The 22,071-nt window shown below is 44.7% G+C and overlaps 1 protein-coding gene across 7 annotated transcripts in view; it reads left to right on the plus strand.

Moving 5' to 3' along the window:
• Positions 1 to 22,071, plus strand: part of MTCL1 (microtubule crosslinking factor 1) — a 157,065-nt gene that overhangs the window by 98,883 nt on the left and 36,111 nt on the right. For 6 of the 7 annotated variants that reach the window (XM_064294707.1, XM_064294712.1, XM_064294713.1 and 3 more), the window contains 3 exons: positions 1,101 to 1,256; positions 15,626 to 15,856; positions 17,194 to 17,391. In XM_064294707.1, the coding sequence (XP_064150777.1) occupies positions 1,101 to 1,256; positions 15,626 to 15,856; positions 17,194 to 17,391 (585 nt within the window). The remainder of the gene's footprint in view (positions 1 to 1,100; positions 1,257 to 15,625; positions 15,857 to 17,193; positions 17,392 to 22,071) is intronic. The other variant, XM_064294708.1, reaches the window with a different exon arrangement.

A 22,071-nucleotide genomic window follows, 5' to 3' on the forward strand; every position in this document is an offset into this window, starting at 1 on the left:
AAGGGGGCTCCTTGGCTTGCCTCCCCGCTCCACCGTGCTCTTCCTCCTGCTCGCTGGCATTGCTGCACTAGAGTTCACCCTGCTCACAGCTGCTTGGTTATGATTTCAGCCTGCCTTGTGCTAAAGCCCACAGTGTCAGCCTGAGCCTTTCTACTGGTTGGGTTTCGTTTTTTTTTTTTTTTAGTTCTCTTTTATTTTCTTGTTTCTTTTTTTCCTTTTTCTGTCTTACTTTCATCTGGGCCACAGCTCTTGGTCTAGAGGCCTTTCCTCAGGACACAAGGCTAATCTCAATGGAAGCAATAGGGAACGACGCAGTCTATTGTTGCTCCTTTTTGTTGTCTCAAACAACCAATTACCTGGTGAAGAAACTATGAGGAACTTAAAACAAAGTACAAACTCACCTTACGGTCAGGATAATTAGCAGACTTGCCAATGAGCATTGGAACCCCTACTTGGGTTTATAACCAAAAAGGACAAAGCACAGTTCTGAAGGGCTCTGGGCAGCCCAGGCCCATCCACTCCCACTGGAAGATAAGCCAGAACGGGGGAGAGGAACAAGTCCTGAGAGAAGGAGGGTTTTGATGGAAGAGCCTGCTGATGGGCTGCTTCTGCTCCCGCTCTCCGAGCCGGGAGGGAGGAGTGGAGAGGCCACGAGTACTGCCTTCTGCACATCACCCTTGGGTGCATGACCCAGCGGCCACCCTGGATTTTGGCTTTTGCTGCTCAGCCCCCAGGAAGGAAGGAGAGCGTTGTTTCCGTATCCTTCATGGGTAGTATGCTTGCGATTGGTTTTCTGATTCACGCACCCCCATTGCATGCGCCTCATAACCAGTGTTTTGCATTCTTTTTCCCTCTTTCTCTTTTTGCTTTTCAGATGTTTCAGCCCTTCGTTTTGCTCATCCTCATTTTGGTTCTGTTGTCTTCACTCTCTCACGCCACTGTATTTAAGTTGGTTTTTCTGTTCATGCTTTTCTTTGTCTGGTAGTTTTTCCAGTCGTCTACCTTACCCATTTTTGTTTTCTTTATCCTCCCCCTTCCCACCCTCTGGCCCTTTTTTGTTTAAAATTAAAAAAACAAAATCCCTCCCATGCACCTAACAGTCCAAACTGAGAGATCAGATGGAGTGGCACCTCGGCCAGGACCAGGGGGAGGAACAAGGGGACCTGCACCTTCAAGCCGGCCCAGAGCTGCCCCGCAGAGCCGACGGGGATGCCAGCCACTGCAGGCCCACAGACAAGAGCTGTGTCAACCTGGAGGTGAGCGCAGGCCAGCCTCCCTGACCAACCTTCACCCTGACCCTCAGCCCTTCTTTTGCTGTCTTGTGAAGGTTCTGCTCCAAGAATAAGGCCAGCTGCTCTGGTGGCTTTAGGGGATGTAACAGGAGGCCATGGACCTGGGTGGCATTTCCCTGTACTGCAGACACATCTCATGCAACTGGAACTGGAGGGTCCAATGGGGCCACTGTGGGCAGGCCGCTAACACCCGCTGTCAGACAGAGGCGATGGCTCACCGCAGTCTTCCTTCTGTAACCTGTGTCTGCAGGCCCGTCTGCCTGGATGTGTAATTAGGAATAGAAGACCAGTGGGGGAGCATTAACTGGCTTCTTGTCAAATTGCAGGGAACGTGGTGATGAAAACCAGGCAGTTTTTCTAGGATTTTCCTTTTCACTTGTCCCTCTACATCTCAACTGATGACAGTACTTGCAGGAAGTGGGCAGAGTTGGACAGTCCACTGGTGGACTTGCCCAGACATCAGGGCCAGTATCTCTAGTTTGGGGCTTTTCCTTCTCATCCTGGGGGAGGGTATGTCACAACCCTACATGAAATCACATTAAAACTGCCCCCCAAGAAAGCTTAAGTGGAAACAAGAAAAGTTTCCAGAAACAATCCTGGCAGGCCCACTGTCCTGTTTTACCTGGGTGGGCAGAGGCCTGGCATACCTGAGAAGGTGGCTTCTAGGTCCACACTCAAAAAAAAAAAAAAGAAACCCAAACCCATTGCCGTCGAATTGATTCTGACGCATAGCGTCCATGCTCAGAGGGTAGTAAATGGCACACCAGGGGTGTGGCCAGGAAACATCCTACACACAGGAAGGCCAAGCCCAGGGCAGGGCCTTGTTTTCAGATAACTGCACAGCCCTGGGTGCTGGAAGAGCTGCCCTGGGAAGGCCTGTGCCCTCCAGTTAGACTGGAGTCTTAAGAGAGTAAGCCCCTTGATAGCTTGTGGTCTCCAGAAGAGGCATTTGTCATTTTTTAAAATGTTTTCTGAACTATATTGGTGGACATGGAATTAGATACGTGTTTCAGCATGCCAGTGTCACCGTTTTCACTCCAAAGTTACGGGTGAGATGTTCTCAGGTTCTATACAGAAAGGAAAACTTGCAGTAAACCCTGTGTGTTTACTGGGGGGGTGTGTCCTGTCACTCCATGGAACCTTCACAGTAAGCACCTTTAATCAGCCCCGGCTCCACACAGGGTCTTAATCTGAGAACGCTGGTTGCTTGGGTGGTAGCAGATTCACAATTATGTACATTTCAAGTGGCCTGAATGATTCATCTCCAGGATGGAAGCCTCAAGAGAAGATATTACCCAGCCTTCAATTAACGCCGCTACTTCTAGTGCAGATACTGCTATAATGGAATCAGCTCTGGTGTGGGCATCATGCACTGGGCTGGCCCCGCTGTGTCACTACAAGCCCTGCTTTTTAGACAAGTCATAAGACTCTGGGCCTCTGTTTTTGCATCTGTAAAATGAGAGTAAAAATACTACCCTGCCTGCCTCGTATAGTTAAGTATGGATGATCCACAGAGCAAATAAGCTGTTGAATTTGAAAGTGCTTTTTTTTAAAGTGGTAAATGCTGTGAAAATGTTAAGTATGATTAATACTAAAGAGTGGACAAGATGTCCTGCCACTGAAGCCTGCCAAGAGAGAAGGGGTGTCAGAAGCTCCCCTAAGTCATGGAACCAATTTGCTCTTCCCAGCACGGCCCTTTCTCATTTTCGCCAGACTGCTTCCTGATCCTGTACCAGAACCACAGCTCCGACTCAACTTCCCTTTGGTACACTGTTTTCCAAGAGCTGCAGCTTCCTTCCCATGTGCGTTGTCATTCAAGGCATGGCCCGTGCACTAACCTTGTTTAGTCAAGTCTGATTAATCTCCCTAGATTCTCCCCAGATCCTGGTTATTAACCTGGGGCAGGGTTAAGTATTGCCATTGCTTGGCACAGACATGAACGTATTGCATAGCTTCAGCAGCCGGCAGTGATTTGGGAAGAGAACCGTATGTAGTTGAATCAAACTGAATATTGTGGGGAGATAAACCTCGAGAGGTAGATTGGTGGCTCAGTGGTAGAATTCTTGCCTTCCACACCAGAGTCCCTTGTTTGATTCCCAGCCAGTGCATCTTAGCAACCACCCACCTGTCAGTGGAGGCTTGCATCTTGCTATGATGCTGAACAGGTTTCAGCAGAGCTTCTAGACTAAGATGGACTAGGAAGAAAGGCCTGTTGATCTACTTCCTAAGATCCGATCCAAAGTTGATCAAGGGGATGGCGAAGGACCGGGCAGCCTTATGTTCTGTTGTGCATGGGGCGACTCCACTGCAGCTAACAGCAAGAAGTGGATTAGCACGGTTGGTGCCATATGACAGCATAGGGTCACTGAACAGTATAGCTGAGGAGGGAACATCAGACCTTTAGAGTGATTCTCTCACTCTGCGAAGATGAGGCCTGAGAGATGGAGTGTCTCGGCAGTAAGCCCCACAGCTGGCTGATGACAGAACTGAGTCTAGAGCATCTCCTGGGGTCTGGCTCAGTGCTCTGTCCCCACACGGTGGAAAGCTGCTCTGTAGGGGCAGTGGCTGGTCAGCACCAACCTCCGCTGTGCCCTCACACACCAACAAGGTCTCTACTGTCCGTGGGAATGAATTGTATGGCCAGCTCTCTTGCTGTGGGATGTTTCTTCTTTTAAACATCCGTCTAGTTTCCTTTAATTTTGTAGTTTTTAATGAGAAAGTAAAAAAAAAAAAGAAAAAACCTCATAGTAAAAGGCAAGGTCTGGGGAGCATCATTTCCTAGAAGGGGAAATAGCATTAATTAGGCGTCAAGCATCCTTTGTGCTGATATTTTTATTCACTAAGGCATTCCACACAGAAGAGAAAATTCAATTATGTATTCAAACACACGTTATATATTAAAATATTTTTTGAAACATAAAACGTCTTAGGGCTACTTGTACACACTCATAGTTTTTCTTTTTACTGTACCAGTTGCCTTCGTGTCAGGCCTGTTCCTGGTGATTCGTGTGTGTCAGAGTAGAGCTGTGCCGTGTAGGGTTTTCAGATAGAAGAGCCACCTATGAACCCTTGCAGCCTCAGGAAGCTGCTGAATCAGCATAGACATCTGCCCTGGTCCTGGTATGATGTCACTCTGACAGCTATACTAGTTAGACCTTTGGCTGTTACATTGCAGTAAAAATCGTCTAAGTCCCGTTCTAGGGAGAACTCTTAAAATCCTTTTAAGTGAAAATTCCTGAATTTGCAGCAAACAGTTGCTTTCCTCTGAGGCTGTAATGGAAACAGAACACAGAGCTTCCATGAATTAACGGGGCACAGAGCCGGAGAAGCTGCCCTGTGTAAAGACTTGCTCAGCACAAGGACTCTTCCCAGAGAAGGCATGCAGATACGGACGCCGAGAACGAACCCGGGTGTGCTGCTGGCTGTTCTCTGTACTCCGACTTTGCCCTTTAAACAACCTAATTTTGACCTCGCACCAACTACTACTGAACGTGTGTGAATTTCCTTTAGCTCTTTGCTCCAAGTTTCTCAGGTGAGGTGGATGGGACACCTAGGATTAACAGCATAGCATAAGAAACGACTTTCTGAATTTAAACTGCAGTTTTTTTTTTTAGAAAGGGTCAACTTCTTAAGTTCCATTTGAGAATTACCTTCTATGTTTTTTGCCTTGTGGATCTTCAGACTCCATATTTCAAAATAAGAAGGTACATTCTTATTTTGGAAGATTTGGGTATTTGGCCAGGTTAAAACTAATACTACTAGCAACAGCAGCAGCAGTAACCACAAGAAGGCAGAGAAAGGAAAGACCACATTCTCATACTCTGATGTCTTCACAAATGGCACACATCTGTGCCACGTAGGAGGCCTGCGGCTCACTTGTGCCACACACTCAGCCTAGGAGGGGCCTGGTACAGTGAGGCCTAGCATTCTTAAAAGCAGGCATAGCCAGAGAAAGCAGAAGTCAGAACCCAACACCCACTAATGCAGCCACACAAAAATTAACTGCTGCAAACATTCATCTCAAGTAGATACTTAGCAAGATCCTCATGCCATGGACTGGATTTGTCCCTGACTTTGCTCCCATGGTTCCCATCAAATCTGCTGAGAGATTTGCATCTGTTAAGAGAGAGCAGTGTGTGGGGCATGTGGTTTGGAATGTATGGATGCCTTAAAAATAGCTCTGAATGAGAAGTAACCGGCAGTACCCTGGTCAGATTTCAAATACAAACGAAAGCCAGCCTGCACCCGGAGGATTGGGTTTCTGGATCAGAAATCTCAGAGCTCTTCTCCCTGGATCCTCCTTTTATCCTTCAGACCAAGAAGCACACCAGGCATTTGTGATCCTTATGGCTCAGCTGAATACCAACCCTAAGAACGCTGCTTGGGGCTTTATGCCAAGTATTTGTACACATGTGCTGACCTTATCTACTGCTTTGGCAAGAAATGGTGGCAGAACTGGCCAAGACAAAATAGGACTCATGAGAAAATGAAGCCATGCCAGTGGCGGCAGAGTCAAGTCCTAACATGTAAGAGGCAGTGTTAAGCATCATACTGACAATAATGAAAACCTTTTTTTGTTTGTTTGTTTTATTTTGTTTATTGAGATAGTGATATCATCTTCTTAAGTGTGGCAAATAATGTACAAGCCATTTCCTCTGAAGCTGTGTAGGAAGTGTGCACTATAGTCAGTGTGGAGCATGATGTCCTCTGTGGATTGAAGCATGGCTCATGGCTGTCAGACACTAGCAAGAGGTAAGGGTGGCTGTGACGTCCTGGTGAAAAGTCAGGACAGCCACTCAAACGGGGAATGGTGTTTCTTACATGAACTGCTTGAATAGAAAGATCAGAATGAATTCAATGTATAATCAAAATCTTAGGTACGTGAGCAAGAGATGGCTTTTAGACTCAAACCTTTGGCGATGAAAGAAAGTATTTATCTTCTAAAGGAAATATTTGTGTTGTGTGAAAGCCTTCTTCAAGTGTATGTGCTTGTATGCAGTCATGAGGCAGTGGGATAACTCTAGACTGAAACGTTTGCAGCATATTTGTATTTTGCATTTGACAAGCTTTTTATTTTTGTAACACTGGACTGACATTTGCATCCCAGCTAGGAGCAGTTGTCCATTAGATTTTCAATATTGCATTAGCAGAAAAATATGCAATAAAGGAAAATAAAACTTCTGATAGCTCCTAGGATCTAGAGGTTTTTTGTTTTTGCCTAGGCAATAGCCTCCAGAGCCGACACTGGAGTCGCTGTGGAAAATCAAATGCCCCAGATGAGGAACCTCATAATTTTCCTTTTCTGTGACCCTTCAGAGGTGTGGTTCAGGGAGACACATTTTTAATCAAAGCATGATGAAATTTGAAGTGCATATATTTACTTTAAAAGTAGTTTATATGCATTATTTATTAAGATTAAAACCAAACTGAATAGTGTAATACATAGAGACTAAATTAATCTTTGGTTTTAAAAAGCGAGCTTGATTAGGATGCCATTTTAACACTAATAATATAAAGCTTTTGGCTAGTACCTGATGTGTTAGAATATGTGGAGGGTCTTGAAAATTTAAATGTACACAGTAATATGTAATTAAAAGTAAAGCTAGCAATAAAGCAGCCCAGGTAACTCTGAAAACACTCCTGCCTACAAAGCCTGCAAACTCTAGAATGGCAGGGGTTTCTCTTGCTGTCCTGTACTGCTGTATCCCTGGTACTTTGGACAGTGCCTTTCATCCAAGGTGCTTGTTGAATAAAATGCTCTGTAAAAATATAAAATATCCTTTTAAATATATATATAGCTAGATTCCAAAAAAAGCTGGAAACTCTTCAAGGGTTGTGATTGATTTCAGAACTGAAAACCAGAGCAGCATTTGTGGCCCTGGGTGAGGTGGGTTAAGGGTGAATACCAGTGCTGGTAACCAGGAGCCTTGGATTTGAATAGCTCCAAATGAATAGGAGACAGGGCCACACCGGCAGGGAAAGAAATTAACCCAGGATCCTCAAAGGGCCACACACTCATCAAGAAAACCAATCTGCCTGCTGGTGGGGGAGCCAGCAAAGAAGCTGTCATTCTTAGCAGGGACTCTGCATCAAAAGGAAGAGAAAGCCCCCCACTGCCTTCCAGGGATCTGTAAGAACAGACCAGCCCACACAGAGGAATAGGCTTTGAGTTTATGTGACCCATTTTGCCTGAGAATTCCCAAGGAAAGAAATTTACTTTATATTCCTGGCTTCGGCAAACACAAAACCAACCTGCAGGCACATTCTCAACCCCAGTCACATTCAAGATGCAGAGATAACTCCCCATTGAAAATGAACTCAAAGTGCAAACCTTCAAACCACAATTAGGCATCATCCATGGGGAGCAAGAGTCCACAGACACGGCAGACAGCAGGATTAAACTCTCAGACCTTCCAGAATTATCAGATAGAGACAATCACATAAGTGTGTCCAGAACTATTAAAGGCACAGCAAACGTGAGAAAAGAGTAACTTACTATTCTAAAAGGTGGCGCATATTAAGAAAGGATAAAATAGAACTTTGAGAAATGAGAAATTGGTCATTAGAGCAAATGCATGTGTAGAGAAATAACCTCTCTTCAAAGAGAACCCCAAATACTACTTAATAGCTAGACATGAGGAGGCGGGGCTAAGATGGTAGAATAGCCAGATGCTTCCTGCAATCCCTCTTTCAACAAAGACCCGAAAAAACAAGTGAAACCATTATATTTATGACAAGCTAGGAGCCCTGAACATCAAAGGCAAAGTTAGAAAACGGACTGAGTGGCAGGGGAAGGGAGAGATGGTTCGGAAGCAGAGAGGAGTTGCTGGATCTGAGTCACCGGAACCCCTCAGACACCATTCCCAGGAGCAGCTGTGGTGGGCTGGTGGTAGCATTTGGCCGCAGTTTCCTCAGGGAGAAGTTGCCAGCCGCACAGTGTACTCACACCTCCGGAACCAGAGAATAACGGCACTCTCAGCAAAAGCTAAGTACTTGCATATATTTTACCGTGCCCCCTGCTCCCAAGCCACCTTCAGAGGCTATTGATTTACCTGGGCCTGAGATAGGCACTGTTGAGCGCCTTGAAGTAGGGATAAATTAACAATTGGGGGAAAAGATAATTTGCCAGCTCCACTAACTGGGGGAGCTCAGGACAGAAGTGGCTCCAGTCCAGGCATAAATGTTCCATGGACTTTGAATACCTTTCCCCCCTGCATGGACCTGTAGTAGGCCTATTTCAGGAGAATAGGCCCTTGTTGGCAGACTGCAACCGTTTCAGCTGTGTGGTAAAGAGGGGGGTGTTTGATATTTGACACCGCTTTGTCTATTAAACAGGGTCCTCACCTATCCACATCAGGGACCTAAGGACTGGTGGCTCCACTCAGGTTACCCAGCCACCCATGACAGGGCCAAGGATAACGGGTACCTCCCAGTCCTTAAAACCAAAAGCATTGGGTGCCTGTGGTACATCTGCAAAACCCACCCACCTGTACACTCTAGAGAACAGGGACACACTTTCCTCACAGACACTCAAGGGACAGTTGTCAGCTCCCTGCCTTGTTCAGAGTGTGATCCCGTGCTACAACCAGATACCGCAACCTACACCAATAACCCCTGCCGCTCTAAGACTGTAGGACAGAGCCCGTACCACACACTGGATGACCAGCTGCCTAAGGACCTGAGCTGAATTCATGCAAGAAAAGTGAATGGACTTCTAGACCAATATACCCGATAAGAGCTCTAACCATCTGGTGACAGGACATCAGAGCGTCAAAGGTGAAAATAGTCAACCTAGCTCGCTTAAGCAACACATTTGGGCATATCAAAACAAAACAAAGCAATAAGCTAGGATACAGTAAGCAAACAAAATAAACTAATACAGTAACTTATAGATGGCTTGGAGACAAGCGTCAATATCAAGTCACATAAAGAAACAGACCGTGATCACCTCAACAAGCTCTCAAAACAAGGCATCAACAGATCTTCTGGATGAAGGTGCCTTCCTGGAATTACCGGATGTAGAATTCAAAAGATTAATTTACAGAACTCTTCAAGATATCAAGAATGAGATTAGGAAGGAGATCAGGCAATATGCAGAACAAGCCAAGGAAGACACAGATAAAGTAGTTGAAGAAATTAAAAAGGTTATTCAAGAACATAACAAAAAATTTAATAAGCTGCAAGAATCCATAGAGAGATAGCAATCAGAAATTCAGAAGATTAACAATAAAATTACAGAATTAGACAACTCAATAGAAAGAGGAGTAGAATTGAGCAAGTGGAAGGCAGAATTGGTGAACTTGAAGATAAAGCACTTGGCACAATATATATGAAGAAAAACCAGATAAAAGAATTAAAAAAAAAATGAAGAAACCTTAAGAATCATGTGGGACTCTATCAAGAAAAATAATCTATGAGTGATTGGAGTACCAGAACAGGGAGGGACAACGGAAAATACAGAGAGAATTGTTGAAGATTTGTTGGCAGAAAACTTTCCTGATATTGTGAAAGATGAGAAGATATCTGTCAAAGATGCTCACTGAACTCTGCATAAGGTAGATCTCAAAAGAAAGTCACCAAGACATATTATAATCAAACTTACCAAAACCAAAGATAGAGAAATTTAAGAGCAGCTAGGAATAATCGAAAAGTCACCTAGAAAGGAGACTCGATAAGAATAAGCTCAGACTACTTGGCAGAAACCACGCAGGCAAGAAGGCAATGGGATGACTTATATAAAGCATTGAAGGAAAAAAATTGCCAGCCAAGAATCATATATCCAGCAAAACTCTCTCAAATATGAAGGCAAAATTAGGACATTTCCACATAAACAGAAGTTTAGGGAATTCGTAAGAACCGAATCAAAACTACAAGAAATACTAAAGGGAGTTCTTTGGTTAAAAAAAAAAAAAAAAAAAATTTTTTTTTTTTTTTAAGAAGATCAATAATATCAGGTATCAACCCAAGACTAGGACACTGGACAGAGCAATCAGAGGTCAACCCAGACAGGGAAATCACAAAAATAAATCAAGGTGAAAAAACGCTCAAAACAGAGAAACAGCAATGTTATTATGTAAAAGAAGACAACATTAAAACAATAAAGAGGGACTAAGAAATGTAGTCATAGATCTTTCATATGGGGAGGAAGACGACAATATAAAGAAATAGAAGTTAAGTTTAAACTTGGAAAAATAGGGGTAAATAATAAGGTAAGCACAAAGGAGACAAACTATCCTTATCAAAATAAAATACAAGCAAAAAATAGAGACTCAGCAGGTACAAAATCAATAACAACGAATAAGAGGAAAGGACATTATATAAAGATAAACTACTCAGCACAAAAAATTAAGCGAGAAAAAGAAACTGTCAACCACACACAAAAAAAGACATCAAAATGACAGGACTAAACTCATAAAAAAACTCATACCTATCTACAATTAAGCTGAATGTAAATGGACTAAATGCACCAATGAACATTGTGGCAGAATGGATTAAAGAAACACAATCTGTCTATATGCTGCCTACGAGAAACACACCTTAGCCTTACAGACACAAACAAACGCTAAAACTGAAAGGATGTAAAAAAGTATATCAAGCAAACAACAATCGAAAAAGAGCCAGGAGTGACGGTATTAATTTCCGACAAAATAGACTTTAAAGTTAATAGCTAGACACGAAAGACTACGCGACCAGTCTCTAACAACTAGCAAACCCAAGAAGCCTGTAAGTTCTCAGTAGTGGTTGAGTTTCTGGGAGGTAGGCTGGGTGTAAATCTCCAGCTCCCAGCATTTTCTCCTCTGCTTTCGTCCTTTTTGTGCGCTCTCACTCGCTGTCTTCCTATGCAAAGGGAGGTGCTCTGCCCTCTCGATTTCTGCATTTCCTCTTCCTGGAGCATGATTTTCACTCATGATAACCCAAGTGATGTCACATTAGGAAGAGCAACGAGCGTCCAATGAGAAATAACAAAGTAGTTAAAGGTGATGGGAATGACAGGCCAGTGAGGTGACACATGTTTTCATTACAACAAACTCCTCAAGTCCCCAGTTTTATAAATCACATATTGGGTAAAATGTCTTACTTAAATTTTAATTATGCCTGATATTTTTGGTATAACAGCTTTCTGTCACTAAAAAAAAAAAAGTTTTACTTCAAAAATAGTAACTGATTCTTCTATGATTGCCATTTGGGCATAGAGAGACTTTACCAATGAAAAGAATAAAGATTCTTTTAGCTACTTCTAAACTAAAATATAATAGGTAGGTCTTCATACAGTTCTTTTTAGGAAATGTGTACAATTCAGAGACCTGAAATGATATGTCTGTAAATTGAAGGAGCCCCACCCAAACTCCTCTGAGCATCCAGGGTGAGACTGTGTGATGAAAGAAAGGTACTACTATTGGGCAAGAAAAATTCTTATAGAAAGGCCTATGGCCAAATTAATGATGCAATTTAGAAAGACAACATACGAATTTGGGAAGTGAATCGAAGAGGCTGATTTGGTGTCAAGTAGTCATACCTGAAGGAGCCCTGATGGCGCAGTGGTCAAAGTGCTTGGCTGCTAACCAGAAGGGCGCCTGTTTGAACCCACCAGCCACTCCGAGGGAGAAAGATGTGGCAGTCTGCTTCCATAAAGATTTACAACCTTGGAAACCCTATGGGGTAGTTCTACTCTGTGAGTCAGAATTGACTTGATGGCAGTGTGTTTGGTTTGGTTTGGTTAATCATGCTTGACCCAGCCATAATCACCAGGCTTTGAGTGCATCCAGTCTAGAAACTTCTAGAAATTTTAAAACTGTCTAGAAGCCACTGTGGAGTAAGGACCCCCCTGTTGCATCTTGGCTTCCCTGGCCCCATTCTCTAGGCCTGGCTTGTGGTGGTGGTGGTGTTGAAGTTCAGGTGATAGGCACCTTGGAACTACCTTGTCTCCTAGGTATGGGATGAAGGACAGGTGGACGTGTCCATTCCCGGGTAACACAGATGATCTGGAGCCCAGAGCACCAGGGCTCCTGTGGTGAGCCATCTCCCCACAGGAAGTCGCAGGGGAAGTAGCTACAGACTCACTCCACTACTGCAGCGCCTGCGTGGCCATGTCACTCTGTGTGTCCTGGCTTGTGCCAGTGTCTTGTGTCATCACCTCAGCCAGAGTGCTCTTCCACTAAAACCCTTCCTTTATCCACCGATCAGCTCAGGGACCCCGTTTTACCTGAACAGAACTTATCAGTAGAGGAGTTCCAGGGTCAGGTCACGCAGGCGACCAGGCTGCATCACGAGGAAAGTTCAAGATATGTGCACAAGATCACACTGCTCAGCTGGTGCTGAGCCCAGCGAGAGGAATGGCAAAGTGCATCTGAAGGAACGCCGCCCGCCTTGTACAGGCTTATAGGTAGACTCAAAAGACTGGAAGGCAGATTGAAAGGTCCTCCACTGGAGCTGCCCCTCAGACCATCTCCTGAGGAGAGCTGTCTATCCTTTTGCTCTGACTTGCTCTTCAGTATTTGCATTGTGATCCCTGGAAATTCTTCCTAATAGTTATTTAAATTTCCCCTGCAGCAGTACCAAACAGCAAAGTAAAATGCAATAAAATAAGTGCAACTGGATATGAAAGTTGTATTTATAGCATTTATTGTCCTGCAAACTTGAAAGTTTTGTCAGCGTTAGGTAAATTTTCTGATAGAAACATCAGCAACTCACCCTAAAATGTTGTCTTCAAAAAAACTGCCATTAATTGAGCTGTGACCTGATGAATTCTCCTAGCTGTTTTAGAATGACCTGTTACTGGCTAATTATTCTTTATCCCTTACGTCCTTTCCCAGAGCTCCTAGTAGAAGCGATTCGCAAATACAGAAAAACACTCCTTGCCCAGAGGCCTCCCCGAGGGCTGGCCAGCCTGCCGCCCTGGATCTCATTAAGTTGCTAACAGATATTGAGGCTTAGAATCATGTTGCTGCTTTTCTCCTTTGTATCTGCTCTTGAAAGATAGCTGTGTCTTTAAAACGTGGTTGGTCTTGACTTGCACAGCCTGGTGTTTAAAATGCATATTCTGTGCAGAATAAAGGTGCTAGGTATATCCAAGAACTTATTTTGGCAAGGGATTGTGTCTAACATAAGCCTCTGTGTTGTCCTTGGTCTTGCTGATGGAAATAGGTCAGAAACTGATTAAGGGAGTGCCTTCTTTCCCAGCAGCTTAATGCCAAGGTCAAAATATGCCCTACCAGCCTTTACTAGATGAATACTTCTTTTAAAATATTTCATGTATAGGTCAAGCTTTACATATCATTACAAGAGGAAGATAATTTCATATCATTAAACAAAGAGAAATTTTTCTATTTTTTATTTATTTTTTGCTGCCCCAAAGCACATTTGGAGAGTTTATCACTGGAAATGTTGATAGCAAAATGTAGGATCAGGAGCTTCCAGTCCTTGAGCTCCAGGTGAGGCGTATGTTGACAAGGTTACAGACCTCAGTCAGAGACAGCGGAGTGTCATTCAGGCTTGTCCAGAAGAGAAGGGAAGGGGAGGTGTCCTCTAACCTCCCCAGAGGGCAGAGGGCCAGCTCTGAGCCTTGGGAACAGAAGGAGGCAGAAAGCAATGGAGGAGTGGTCAAAGAGGAGGCTGGGGGAGGGTTCCGTGGGAGCCAGGAAGCAGAGTGTCCGGGAGAGCCTGGACAGTGATGTTGCAGATTAAAAGTCAAAGAATATCCCCCTTCCGCAGGGCTGCAACTGGGCCAGTGAACACTGGAAGCCTCCCAGGAGCACCTACGTGTGCAGGTCCTTTGCATACGCTCTCTCATGCCCTCAACACACACTCTGAAGCTCACATTATCTTCATTTTGCAGTGGAGGAAACTGAAGCTTTCCCAGATTGAGTTCATGGCCTGAGATAGCACTACGAGTAACTTCCAGTACACTTTGCTGCCCCTCCACCTACTCAGTCCCATTCTGGGTCCACAGGGTCAAGAGCCAGCGCGGGGACTCTGGCTGTTGAGGTGGGGAATAAATTGCCTCTGCTTTCTTTTAAGGAATCCAGGGGCGGGGGGGAGGCGGGCCCAAATGGTTAAACATACAACTACTAACTGACAAGTTGGAACCCACCCAGAGGTGCCTTAGAAGACAGACCTGGTGATCTGCTTCCAAAAGGTCGCAGCTTTGAAAACCCCTATGGAGTACTCTGCACAGATGGCGTGGCCATGACCCAGAATCAACTCAACAGCAACTAGCAACGACGTTGTTAGGTCAGCCTGAAGTACAAAGATGGGGTGTGAAGACCGGCAGACTGCACGCCCCAGCCTTGCCAAGAGCCGTGTTCGGCATGCCCAGTACCTGTAGCGCCCAGGCCTGTTGGTGTCACCCCCAGGTTGCCACACCAACGCTCCTGTGGTTTCTGAGAATTAACTAGTGCTCAGAAAAAACAACAACACTGCTTTGGTTTTTGGCACAAGAGGGAGTGTTAACTTAGTAAGGCTGACATTCTAATCCTTGTTTTGGTCTGTGGAACAGAAAGCTTTGAGTCTACGTATTGCATTGGTTATAATTATTATTCTTGTGCCCTTATTTGTAAACCAAACCAAAAAAAAGTAAGGTTTTATTCCCACCCTCCTGCTTTGTCTGTACTGACACATAATTGATTGTTGCTTGGAAGAGTGCCCATACCTGTGTCTTAAAAACAGGCATTTAATGTAGAGATGGAAAACATTTCTTTTGAGCACGGTTTTATTTCCCTAAGAGATAAGCATATGCCATATGACTATTAAGTGTTAAGCGTGGAAGTAGGTTCTCAAACTCACTTTCCTCTTGCGTACTGCTGTCTGTGTTGGGAAGGAATTCCCTCTGACCCACAGCTCTCGGTCTGGCTCTTTGTGGGTCTGGTTTTCTCTTGTTTCTAGTCTGGCTGTGGGGCCAGAGAGTACAGGAAGTCAGGGGAAGGATTTCATTCTTTTTCTCTCTACCAGTGTAGCGTGCCTTTGTGTGGCAAGGCCACGTCCAGAGGGGAAATGGAATCCACACTGAAGTCAGTTACAAGCCATACAAGCACCAGTTTTCCTGAAAGAGTTTAGACACAGCTAAAGATGAAAGACTTGACAATGAAAAATGTTTATAAAAATGCCTGGCCTTGAAATAGCACTTGCTTCTGAATCACCACACTCACAAGGTTTTACAGATGTAAGTGTCTTGGGGAGTTATTCAAACCAAAATTTTGGGGGACATCTGTGTTTCACGCCCTCCTAGGCCCACCCGCTAAATGTACAATGGTGTAGATGGAGTGGCCGTTTGCAGACTTTGGTTTTGGTACGTTGGGGTAGCTGCTCGTCATGTTCTGTCTTTTATGCTGTTGAAGATGGAGGAGGAGCACCCCTCTGCCTTGAGGTGGAAAGAGCTGGACGTGCACAGCCTGGCTTTGCAAAGTGCCCTCCACGCCCAGACCTGGAGTGATGAGAAGAGCCTGATGCAACGGGAGCTCCGATTCGTGAAGCAGAACATTTTCCTCTTCTACGTCAAGCTCAGGTGGCTGCTGAAACACTGGCGGCAGGGGAAGCGGATGGAGGAGGAAGGAGAGGCTTCAACTCAGGTAACTCCCCCTGCAGGGTTCTCACTGTTCTCTTCCCCCAGGTGCCACTGTCCCCTCCCCGCCCCCCACACACAAGGTCTTCCTCTGTTGTCTTAGAATATTCTGTCAGGAACAGTCCAAGCACAGAAATGCAGTGGGTTGTCCAGTTATGTATTAAACCAAGAATTCATGCTATACTTCGACATAGTTTTAAGAGTATTTTGGTCTGTGGCTATTCTGCAGCAACGTTTTGCTGCCATCTCCTTTGTTGCAGATTTATTTTATTAGTTCATATAATCTACCACCCTGAGGCCCTTTCTGGTTTGTAAAACCTGACTCTAAAATTTTCTGTCTTCCTTCTATCTCTAGTTTTGTTCCTGTGCTAGAATCAGTTCTGCTAGTAGAGTTTTGTAAGGGTTTCTTTTAAGCATCAGATGGGTCGCATTTTTGCCACCTCTTAAATTTGTATGTGTTCTCCTTCTTATGTCTCAATTCCAGACTCATAGCATAAATGGAACAGGGTTATTTGCTTTTCCCTGATTTTCATTTGTGAAGGCAGAGTGGCCTGTGACTCCCCATCTTGTTCCTGGCCTTGCTCCTTGGTGAGCCCATGGATGGAGTCACTGGGGCTCTTTGTGCTCTGTGTGTCTGCACCCCTCGCAGCACTGTTTGTCAGCTGCCCCGAGGCATTGTGAACACTTGGCTTCTTTTACAACTCAGAGGCCTTTGTCTGCTTTTCAGTCTCATGAACAGCATATGTAAGTTTAAAACATACAGATGGGAAGGTACAGTGATTCTCTCTGCTTATAGTGAAGTCTTTGAAGAAAGTCTTCAAAGATTCCCATATTTTAATACAAATAACACCTGCCTTCTATGTTTGTTTGCCTGTTGTGCCCCCTTCCAACTAGGTATTTTCATAAGTGCTGCTTTGCCAGTTTTTTTTACGTGTTGCTGTAAAAAATTAGCATTGCACACTTACAGTGATTACGGAATACGGTAATTCAACCATCTGCCACATACCCATGACATAGAAAACCATTGTTAAGCAAAATCTAGAAATAGTTGCAGTTTCCTGTTGATCAATACTTTGGAGTTTCTCCTCCTTAATGTATAAAACCATAGCAATAAAAAAAAAATAGTAAATTTTTTCTAATAAATTGAGCACCCACTCTGTGTTATTTAAATGGAGGAAATACCGATGAATGAAATAGCCAAAATGAACGTGTTTGGGAAGGAGCTGAGAAGTAGAGAACTTGATAACCCCTAAAGTGGGTAATTATCCTCGAATCGTAAAAATCAGGCTGGGCAGCAGAGGCCTTGGGTGGAGCTGTGAGCAGCATCATGTCCTGTGTTTCCAGGGCGAGCATCCAGAGAGCCTCCCAGAGCTTGCTGAGCTTGGAGTCCAAGGGGACCACAAGGGCGATGGGCCAGACGGTGATGGCGGTGATCGGGGCCTTGGCTTTATGATAGGGGAGTATCCCCAGTGCTGCCCAGTGGAGATCGGCACCCAAGGATCACGGCTTCAGAGTGCAGATGTGGGACAGCACCACAAGCAGGTGTGTGCCCAGACCCAAGGCTGTGAGTTTTACCCACACTTGAGGGGGGAGGTTCCTGATCCACTTCTGTGTCCTTTTATCTCAAATGCTGGTGCTCCGGATCACAGGAAAGTCGTCTGGCCTACAGTGACAGCCTGCTTTCGTTTGAGGCTGTATTCTTGCTAGAAATCACACGACTCAGATTTCTACTTTAATGTAAGCTGGTAGGTTTGTTTTGCAGGCACGTTTGTAAGGACGGGCTGTAGTAAGATCAGGTCAATGCAGGCCCTCCTCAGGGCCAGCATTGCAGCGTGGCCTCCTAGATGGTGGCCATCCTTCCAAGGAAGAGAGTGCACTCTGAGCGCTCTGGCGGAAAAAGAACTTCAGGGCTGGTGTTTAGCCGAACGGGCGTCATCAGCATCACTAATTTGGCATTTAATGTGTAGGAGTAAAGAAGAGGTGTTTAAAAAATCCTCAAACGTATATAGAGAATTTCAGGTTTTCTTTGGGCCACTTGAAACAAAATGCCCCAAATAAAAACATTTGATGACATTTAAAAAAAAAAAAAAAATGAAAGCATGTGTAAAGAAAGGTGAGATTCCAGTGCTATAATATTAAGTGATTAATAGTATTGCCACACACCACAAACATAGACCTTATTAAACCAAAAGTTGCTATTGGTACCATCCAGACTTTTTGCATTTTCCTATCAAACAGCAGTGCTGGCAGCATAGAATACCGTGACTCCTGAGAGGGACCCTGTGTTCAGGCTTTCTTGCTCCAGACCTTGTAGCCTGAGTCCCTTCTCAGCCTGCTTGGCTTCTCAGAGGCCCCTCCAAGCCCTAGATGTTCTGTGTTGAGGTGTGTGTGAGCAGGGCTGGGGGCTGGTGGTGGCAGCGGTCACTCTGGGAGAGGGCCCAGGCTCTCAGCAAGCCTTGTTGGCCACTCCCTCTGCACTTGACACCCCAGCTGCTGCTCCTCCCTCCCCAGGTGCCCGCAGCCCAGAGCCTCCCCCAGCAAGTGAGAGCGAGCACCAGTTACCTGAGTGTTGGTTCAGGTACAGATGAGGAGATGGGATAATGTGCTCAGCTCGTGCTAAGGGGAGATTGTTATTTTCTCTCAACTGCTTTTCTCTCTGTATACAAATCAGACTTTCACAACAAACAACAACTGTACACCTATCTACCCTTCATTTTCCCTGAATAACATAACTCAAAAAGTTACACTTTCACAGGAACTTTTAATTACAGTTATTAGGAAGTATGTCCTTACATCAGTGTTCACTGAGAGATTTTAGGTCATGGAATGAGTTTTCTAGCAATGATCTAGTTAGAAAATAGAATGTTTCTTTATAAATAATAACAATCTAAGATCTAGTAGTTTTATTATTTCTAAAAGATTTTGCCAGTCGATCCTGTAAGTATTTGTGGTTAACTCACACAAGATTCCCTGATTGTCACTTATCCATAAACCTGCTGCATCCGAGGACACGAGCTGGGTGTTTCCCATGGGTGCATCCAAATGCTTTGGAAAAGGAAAAAGCGTAACACATCTGGTTTTCTAAACAAAAGTCATGGAAAATCTGTCACTCAGCTGGAACCTCAGCTACACTGTCACTCGGCTGGAACCTCACAGTTGTGTTTTAACGGTCTCTTTTTGCCTCCCTCGTTTCCTATTGTCATCTTTAGCTGTTGCCCTTGAAAGTAGATGGGCATATGTGTGGGCGGGGAGGACAGGGTGCCGGAAGTCAGACCAGGTCTCCTTTGAGTAGCACTTGCCCACAGTGGTGGCAGCATGCCTTGAGAGCCTCTGTGTTTTCCACGCAGGGACAGAAGATTAGCGCTCTGCTGTAACCAACAGCTGTCCACTGGGAGTGAGGGTTCCCGGTTAGGACGTTTGCCTCTTATTTAATGGCATGCTAAAGAGCTAAGCGGCTTGGATACAAAAACACATGGCTCACAGAGCTGCTGTACAGAGCAGGCCCTTTTGAGTCAGTTGTCATCAAGTCGACTCCAACTCGCTGTGTGTCAGAGTCCATCTGTACTCTGTGAGGTTTTCAGTGGGTGATTTTTGGAAGTAGATCAGCAGGGCTTTCTTCTGGGGCACCGCTGGGTGGACTCAGACCACCAACTTTTTGGTTAGTAGCCAACCACGTTAATCATTGGCACAGTCCAGGAACTCCTGGGCCTGTTTCAAAACTCTGAAACCTCGTAAGTTGACAAGCAGAGTGGGAAACGTGGCAGACCTTCTTTCCCAAGGATAAGTTCACAAGTAACAAAATATCCCAGGCCTTGGTCTTTGCTTTGTATCATATTGAACAATCTCACAGTTGAACATAGGCGATGGTAACATTTATCACATACACTGAGTCAGCCTTGGGAATAGTTCATAAAAATCAACAGGCTGCAGAACGTTGGCTGTGCACCTGTCTCGTTTTACCACTCCAGCAACCGATTGTTCTCCAGCACAGTGGGTGTATCCAGTCTCCCAGCGTCTGCCAGAGCAGGGGCTGAGACAAGCACCAGCCTGCTCTGTGTTTCTCACTGAGACTGAGGGACTTGTAAGGCTGCTGGTGCATTTTTTTTTTACTAGTTAATAATTCCTGCAATTAAGTTTTTTAGTACATGGTGATTACTGGTCCTGGGATCATGGCCCAGTGATTCCAACAGCGAGTCTTCCCAGCATTGATACGATGTAATACTCTTTATTAAAACAACTAAGTGTCAATATTAGTAACCTGATACAGAATTCAGAGCAAGATTTAGAGAAATTATGTCTCATATTAGTCTTCAAGTGTTCGACTGTGACTAGTGACAGAAGTCTAACCAAGGGTCCTCTCTCAGGACTGAGTAGAATCTATCCCCCTGGGCCTTTTGTCACCTGTCCAGACCTCCTCTGCAGCTATAGAGGCCTCAGGATCTGCCCTAAAAACCAGCCTTTTTGCTCTAGAAGAGCCCTTGACTTCCTGGACCTGGACTCACCGAGCTGCACCCATTCTGCCCGCTTTTCTGCTTTTCCCTGCCAGACGAGGCCTGCACAGTGGAATTGTGAACTGTAGTGTTTGTTATTGTTTTTGCTAGAAAGTTCTTCTCTTGAGCCCAGATAATACTTCCATGTCAGCTTTTCATGTTGTACCAAGATTTACCCCTTAGACGCTGTTTCAGCACCTCACCTGTAAGACATGGTACTCTGTACAAAGGAACCGTATCAGATCAGGGCTTATGATCATGAAACTTCGTTTTTCCATGTTCCATGCCCATGTTGAAGATGCACATGTACTGAAGGGAAGATCATGGAAGGACTCTCTCCGCCCCAGCCCTGCTTCCCAGAGTTAGCCGTGGTTAGCAATTTGTGAATTACCTTCCGGAAGAGTGTAAGAAAGCTCTAAACCTCACTACTAAGAGGTTTTTCCCATCCAACCTCTTGGTTTTCATCAGACCTGCCCCGGTTTCTTTGAAGTCTGTGGGCTGATTACTCTGTGTTTATAATTTGTCAAGTGTATGTCTCATTACTTCTTTCATACACCCGTATTTGTCCTCAGGAAGCCCTCAGGTGCAGGGCCCTGGTGACCAGGATCACCTCGCATACAGCAAGCCAAAGAGCAGATGACGTACATGCACAAATGACTCTTACCATCTCAGCACACCTCCATCTGAGAGTGTGTTTTCATGGTCAGTCCTCAGTAGCTCATTCTCTTTTTTCTGTGGGGGGAAAATGGCCTGAGAAAAAAAATTAATCAGAATGTAACAATGAAGGTAAGAGTGACAGCAACTGGCTTATTTATGAAAAATGTTACTGATCATTCAAATGTATCATTTCTGGCTAATCTCACAGAAAGGCCATGTCTCGTGACTCCTTTTGATAGAAGGGCTATCTTATGGAACATTTCATGAGGTGCCCCTCGTAAATGCATCAAATAGGAAATATGTGTGTGTGTGTTGGGGTGGGGACAGCTGCCACAGCATTCTGGAATTCCCCTGCCTTGTGTCTCAGAACCTGAGTGAGGAGGAGGTGGAGGCCCTCACCTCTATATTGAGACTGGCTTTTTGGGTCAAGCCATAGCAGCAGGTCCATGTATCACTTCCAGCTGCATACAACCCACCTCCAAAGTTCATGGCTGTCATGCAAGCAAGGTCTTTGGTGGTGTAGCGCTTTGACAGACGTGATGTCACCTATACTGCACATGTCTTGGAAATCTTCTTAGGCAAGAATGATTTTGAAGAGTAGCTGGCATTGCGACACAGATATCTTGGTATCTTAATTTTCCCATAAACTTCCTTTTCACTTTCTATTAATAAAATTTATTGTATACTTGAATAGCAGATTGGCTGAAGCCCAACCTTGAACTTGTTATAAAGTTTAATGCTTTATAACACAGTCAAGTTCATGATGCCAATTCTAGGATAATTTTCACCCTCATTCAAGAGAAATGAGCTTGAAAGAGCAGAAATGCCAAGAGGCTGAGGAGAAGGAAATAGTGGGGCCATTTTACCCTACTTCTTTGCTGGAAAACTAAGCAGCTGATCCCGGAAGAGGTTGAGAAATGGGTTTGTAGTTGACCTGGACCTATACTTACAGGTTTATATGTTAACATCTCTATGTATGGCTAGGCTGTGGCACAGCAGGTTCGGAGAACTCTGTATCTAAGGAGGCGTTTCACCTTAAAGGCCTCCACATGGACCAGAGTCTTCATTTGATTCT

Source organism: Loxodonta africana, chromosome 11, assembly GCF_030014295.1.
Source record: "Loxodonta africana isolate mLoxAfr1 chromosome 11, mLoxAfr1.hap2, whole genome shotgun sequence".
Lineage (NCBI taxonomy): Eukaryota > Metazoa > Chordata > Mammalia > Proboscidea > Elephantidae > Loxodonta > Loxodonta africana.